This window comes from Semicossyphus pulcher, unplaced genomic scaffold, assembly GCF_022749685.1.
Source record: "Semicossyphus pulcher isolate SPU_LCO1_2020_fin unplaced genomic scaffold, fSemPul1.0.p SCAF_4, whole genome shotgun sequence".
Taxonomy (NCBI): Eukaryota; Metazoa; Chordata; class Actinopteri; order Labriformes; family Labridae; genus Semicossyphus; species Semicossyphus pulcher.
Window position 1 is genome coordinate 11,773,728 of NW_027211715.1, and position 5,885 is coordinate 11,779,612.

The 5,885-nt window shown below is 39.3% G+C and overlaps 1 protein-coding gene across 1 annotated transcript; it reads right to left on the reverse strand.

Moving 5' to 3' along the window:
* Positions 1-579: 579 nt before the first annotated feature.
* LOC138606966 (cytochrome P450 2J4-like) lies at positions 580-4,487 on the reverse strand. Its single transcript, XM_069679465.1, has 9 exons — positions 4,245-4,487; positions 3,635-3,800; positions 3,395-3,547; positions 3,146-3,306; positions 2,833-3,009; positions 2,594-2,732; positions 1,401-1,588; positions 1,164-1,305; positions 580-1,059 (listed from the first exon to the last, which is right to left on the reverse strand). The coding sequence occupies exons 1-9, from the start codon at positions 4,434-4,436 to the stop codon at positions 884-886; spliced, it is 1,494 nt and encodes a 497-aa protein (XP_069535566.1). The 5' UTR covers positions 4,437-4,487; the 3' UTR covers positions 580-883.
* Positions 4,488-5,885: the final 1,398 nt, after the last annotated feature.

A 5,885-nucleotide genomic window follows, 5' to 3' on the forward strand; every position in this document is an offset into this window, starting at 1 on the left:
TTCAGTGATAATGAGACAGAGATCTTTCTGGCCCCTAGATGTTAGAGCTCTGACGCCCCCTCCTGCCAGCCTGGGTCGGTGTTGAGCTCCAGGGCACTTAGTTTGATAACAAGCTTGATCAATCTGTAGTACTAACTTCTTTAAAAACTTAATTATATAGGGGATGAATGATAAGAGGCAGCAGTTGTTCAGGCAGAGGATGAGGACAATAATGTTATTCTGAAACTTGTTGGGACCACAGAAAAGAAAGAAAAATAGTATCAAGGCTTTTGTGGCTCTTAGTGACTTCACTTGAGCGACAGCGTAGCCACCAGCTCCTGGCAATTCAAGCAGAAAGGAGCCGGCCATGGAGGTCTATTAAGATTACTTCTTTCTAAAAAAACAGAGTCTCCGACTGAACTCTCGACGCTTGATTGTCATTGTGGATAATGTAGGCACCAGTTTGACAAGAGAGAAAAATGTGTATAATAAAAAAAAGAAATCTGTCTTTTAAATTTTTATTTTTATTTTTTTTGAAACTATTCATCATGAGTCATACAACCAAATTTGTCACACAAATCATGAAGTAGTCATGTTAGATAGGTAAATGTTTCAGTTCAATGTTCACTAATAAAAACTGTTGCAAAGAGACTGTAAACATTTTTTACCCGTGCACATTGATCGCATTTACAGAATATATTTATGAAACCTTAATTGTCATTAACAACATCGCGTAAATAGGGCTGTCAATACAAAGACATTTTTGTAAAAACTCACTTTCACACAGAATCAAATGCAAATAAACAGGTCCTCAGTGCAGAAAGGCAATCACACAACAGTGACAGACATAAAGCATTTTGATCTTTCTTGTCTATTACATGCTGGTAGAAAGTTGTTATTCAATTCAACGCACCTTGGCGTAAACCTTGTACGGGTACGGTACTCGAGTAGCTCCAGCAATTCCTTCTGTACTTAGCTCTACTCCGTCAGGAACAGAGAAAGAAAACTTCTGTAGTAAACCAACAAGAAACAGGAACAGCTCCATCTTGGCAAGACTTTCTCCAAGACACACACGTTTCCCTGAAATGACCAAAAACAACAGCACACATAATAGTGAAAAAGCTCAGGAGGAAGTTTGAATACTGGTTAAAGTTAAGCTTAAGGTTGAACTGAACGTAGTTTACCTGCAGAGAAAGGCAGGAGAGCTTCTCTCTTCACAAACTTTCCCTCAGAAGTGAGGAAGTGTCCAGGGTTGAACCTGTCTGGAGTCTCCCATTCAGTTTTGTCGAAGAGCACAGAGGTCAGGCTGGGCATCAGTGGCGTACCCTGAAAAACAACAAGGTTAAAATCAAGCAAGCTGCAAAAACAGCAATCACATTTTAGAGATACTCAAGTTAAGTATTAACTGTGACAACATTCACCTTGGGGATGAAGTAACCTCCCAGTGTCGTGTCCTTGGAAGCCATTCTGAGTGCATTTAGAGGAACAATATTTCCAAATCTCTGGATCTCGTGGATAACAGCGTCAGTGTAGGGCAGGTTGGGTCTGTCAGCCATAGTGGGCAGGCGATTTTGTCCAATCACCCTGTCTATCTCGGCCTGGACTTTGACTAAAATACAATCAAATTAAAAGAAACTTAGTTTGTGGTGACAGAGGAGGATTTTGTTCCTCATTGGTTACATTGAAGTTCTTCCTTTGACAGCTTTGTGACCAGTTTGGACAGGAGGAATGATTACACAAAACTAAAATATACGGGCATGTGAGCATTGTTTTAGACAGATTCGACATAATTTGAACATTTCACTCCTTGGCTCCACAACTTTTAAGTGCAAAACACTTTTTTCTGAAAATAAGCTGTATACAAACAATTCCTATCATTCTTAGCCGTAGTGAAATGGCTCTATGGCAAAGTTGCTCAGTTTGTTAGTCTCTTGGTGACTACTCTTGATCAATATCATCTGTATCATCTCAAACATTAATTTTTTCCATTACTTTGGTTAATTAGTAATTTCTGATTATGCATACTGTACAGTACAACACCTATTACATCCGATTACTTGTCTCTATTGCTGTACTTTACATTATTATCATACATACATATATTATTATTGATACCACATACTGTATATCATATTATACTAATATACAATATTATTGCAATGTTACTTTTATATGACATTTTTCTATTCATTTATTTTTCCATATCATACTACATTATATACATAAACATACTGTATATACCATACTGAATTTTATTGCCACTTTTATACTGCACCTATACATTACTACATGTTATACCTTATTCCTCATATCATACTGTATTATTTCATCCTGCTAAAATGTTGCTGCATTTTGCTACATGTCACTTTATCTCATAATTGTCACTGTCACTACTTGTATACCAGTTGTAGACTATATACCTCTTATCTTATTTTGTTGTATTTATTTTATATATTCTTATTTTTATACTGTATTTACTTACTTGCTATAATGTCTTTGTACTTCTGCAACACCCGAATTTGCCCTCTTGGGGTCAATAAAGGATTATCTTATCTGATCTGATCTTATTTTGTTGTCACAGTTAGATAAGTAAAGACTGCAGCATTGCACCTACCCTGGATATCCGGGTTTTGGATGAGGAAAACCAAAGCCCACAGCAAAGTGGTGGAGGTTGTCTCTGTGCCAGCCAGGAACAGATCCATAGAGCACATAGCCAGATTGTTCTCATTGAAGCCCACATCAGTCTCTTTGTGCTATTCCAAAATGCAGAATAGATACAAGGGTCAATGACTGGTAGATTGACAGGAAGGGCTACAAGGTATTACTGAAGGTATAAATGTAGTTTTTACATACGTTTTTCATTTCAATGATGAAAGCGTCTATGTAGTCCCGGGGATTGTTGTGGTCAAGGTCCTTCTTGTGCCTTTGTACCTCCTGACTGATGAAGTCTAAGAGGGTTATGAAGTGACTGAACATTTTGTTGTGAGGACCTGGCAAGTGCTTCATCACTCCAGGGAATGACTCATAGAGCTACATGCAAGAAAACAGGTGGGAGAAACTTAGCGTCAGCTTCACCTTTTGTGATAACTTTTGACATGGACCTCTCAGTCAGCCTGGGAGTATTGTCACATTACCACCTGAATGCTATAAGCTTTTATTAACTCACCCAAGCCCATACAGTGCCCTCCAGAAATAATAATTCTGACAGACATTTCAGCATGCGTTGAAAGTTGTGGTCACTGTAGTCAAACCGTTTTCCCATCACCAGCTGGCAAATGATGTTAGACACAGCTTTGCTGAAGAGGTCTGCTGGGTTGAAAGGTTCACCTGCAGGAAAGGAGTCACTGTTTAGACAACACTGCTTAAGACCTACTACTTCTGATTATGAGCTAGTGTTGTACTCCTTGTGAACCACCTTTCTCCTTCTCCATCTCCTCCTGCAGGTGTCGGATCTCCTCACAGATTCTCTGCTCCATGGTGTTTTTGCCCAGCCCAAAGCTGCGTAATGTAGACAAGGCAAAGCGTCGCTGTCTCCTCCATGTTTCACCATTGCTCATGAACAGACCACCTTCATGAATGCATGCAATTTAAGTTTGGTAAAAGCAGCAAGACTAATGTTTGTTCAGCCAAGGACAAGAAGGAGAGATTTGTAAACCTGAGGTTCCTGAGTAAAACCTGTCCTGGACTGCATCAGATGGTCGATCCACAAAGTTCTCAGCTTGTGTCACAATGGCTTCCTTCACTGCCTTGTAGCCGGACACAAACACCATCTTGTCTCTGCCCAAGCGGAAGCTGAACACATTCCCATAAATGTCAGCCAGCTGTGGATAGTAAATCAATAAATGAACACTTACGAACCACACACATTACTGCATGTATTACCTTTTTCCTCTTGTTCATTAGTTAGTTAGTTTTTACATGAAGAATTGAAATGTCAATGTACGTTTCCTGAAGTATAAAAAAGGGCTTCGATTTCTTTCAACAAAGTTTTACATATTATTGTCCACATAGGCCTCATCCTGAATTATATCGCTCAACGTCTTTGTGAAGGATGTTGTATTGATTGTAAATGTCGATAAATCTACTAAATCAATTTTTAATAAATTACAATATCTCAAGACAGTACAGACCTAATTCATGAAAACATGCTCAGGTAATACTTAACTTTTAACAAATGTAAAGTGTATGACTAAAACCATTCAGCAATTCTACCACAGTTAACCTCTGAACACACTGTTCAATGAAGCTGTCGTATTAAACTTTACCTTAGAAAAATAAATGTGAGGTTGTTTTATGTCCATATTGAAGAAATTCCCCACAATTGGTAAAGCCAATGGTCCTGGAGGATAATTAGGAGGATTTCGGCGTTTGAGATAGTCTGCTATTATGATGAAAATAAAAACAAACAGGAGCAGCCCCTTGAGGTCTAAACCCAGCAGAAAATTATAAATCCACATTGTTGCAGCGAGTTCAACTTGCAGCAGGAGGGAGACTTTCCTTGTCCTCACTTGAAGCACCAAAGGTTTTATAGAGCCTGTTCAATCTTGTTAACACTTCTTTGTTCAACACGCAGGAATGAGTCACTACTAACACGACCAGACAGGTGACTGATAATTAATCAGTGTATACAAAGGTGCTTGTGACAGTGTAGTTACATAACTAGCAGCAGACACACCCACTTTCCCTGGACAAACAAGACCTTTGTCATCTTGCATAAGTGACAGTTAAAATGTGTTTTTATGCATGGATACACTAATGTTTTGGCAATCACTCATTCATCAGCAATCTTGGCTAGGCAGTACGACAAGTCATATCAGGTCTCCGTAACTCGACTGCATTTTAAGGACTTTAGACTTTGATTGGATGCCCATAGTGTAAACAGAAATAAGCCAACAATACAAAGTGCAGTTGGAATAAAGGGTATCTCACTGATCAAGTGTGCACTCAGAAATGCAAGTCATAAGGCAAGGTGTCTTTCAAAACCCAGCTCAGACATGAAGCATCATAGATCAACTGAGATAGCTAAGTCCAGCTCCAGTCATGTTTTAAGACATAAAATGCTCTGCTTGAAATAATAAATTGTTGTTTCTGCAAAATACATTTAATTACCTTGTAAAAATCTTCTCAAGACATCTCCTCCTACTCCCTCATTAAAAAATTCAGAATCTGCATAGTCCCCACCAACTATGCACATTTCCAATCCTCCCCTCCGTCATTGAAATGCTAAATGGTAAATGGACTGTATTTAAATTGTGCTTTTCTAGTCTTGCGACCACTCAAGGCTGCTTCTTACACTACATGTCACATTCACCTATTCACACAGTCATTCACACACTGATGGCAAAGGCCTAAATGCCAATCTCCAATCAGATCCATGCATATTCATACCCGATGGATATGTCAAAGGGAGCAATTTGGGGTTCAGCGTCTTCCCCAAGGACACTTCGACATGTGACTGTAGCTGTCAGGGATTGAATCCGCAACCTTCCCATTGAGAGACAACCGACTCTACCACTGAGAGGTAATGGACAATTACATTCAGAGCTCCTTTGCTGCAGGTATCATTCGCCCCTCCTCGTCTCCAGCTGGAGCGGGGTTCTTTTTCTTGGAAAAGAAGGATAGTTCTCTGCGGCCCTGCATTGAGGTCTCAATGAAATCACTTTCAAGAACAGGTACCCTCTTCCACTCATTTCCTTAGCTTTCGCACTCCTTTAAGGAGCTACTATTTTCACAAAGCTGGATCTGAAAAACGTTTATGACTTAGTGAGGATAAAAGAGAAGGAAGAATGGAAAACGGCATTTTACACTCATAGTGGACACTATGAGTATCTGTTGATGCCATTCGGTTTAATTAAGACAGCAGGGGTGTATTGAGAATGTAAACAAGTTTGTGTCTCCCAGAATGT

Excerpts from the sequence above, each read along its gene's own strand:
- LOC138606966 (XM_069679465.1), bottom strand. The coding sequence starts at position 4,436 with ATGTGGATTTATAATTTTCTGCTGGGTTTAGACCTCAAGGGGCTGCTC. Across the intron at positions 2,733-2,832 it reads TCATCATTGAAATGAAAAAC|CACAAAGAGACTGATGTGGG; the intron begins GTATGTAAAAAC and ends ATTTTGGAATAG. Across the intron at positions 1,589-2,593 it reads CCAAAACCCGGATATCCAGG|TCAAAGTCCAGGCCGAGATA; the intron begins GTAGGTGCAATG and ends ATTGTATTTTAG.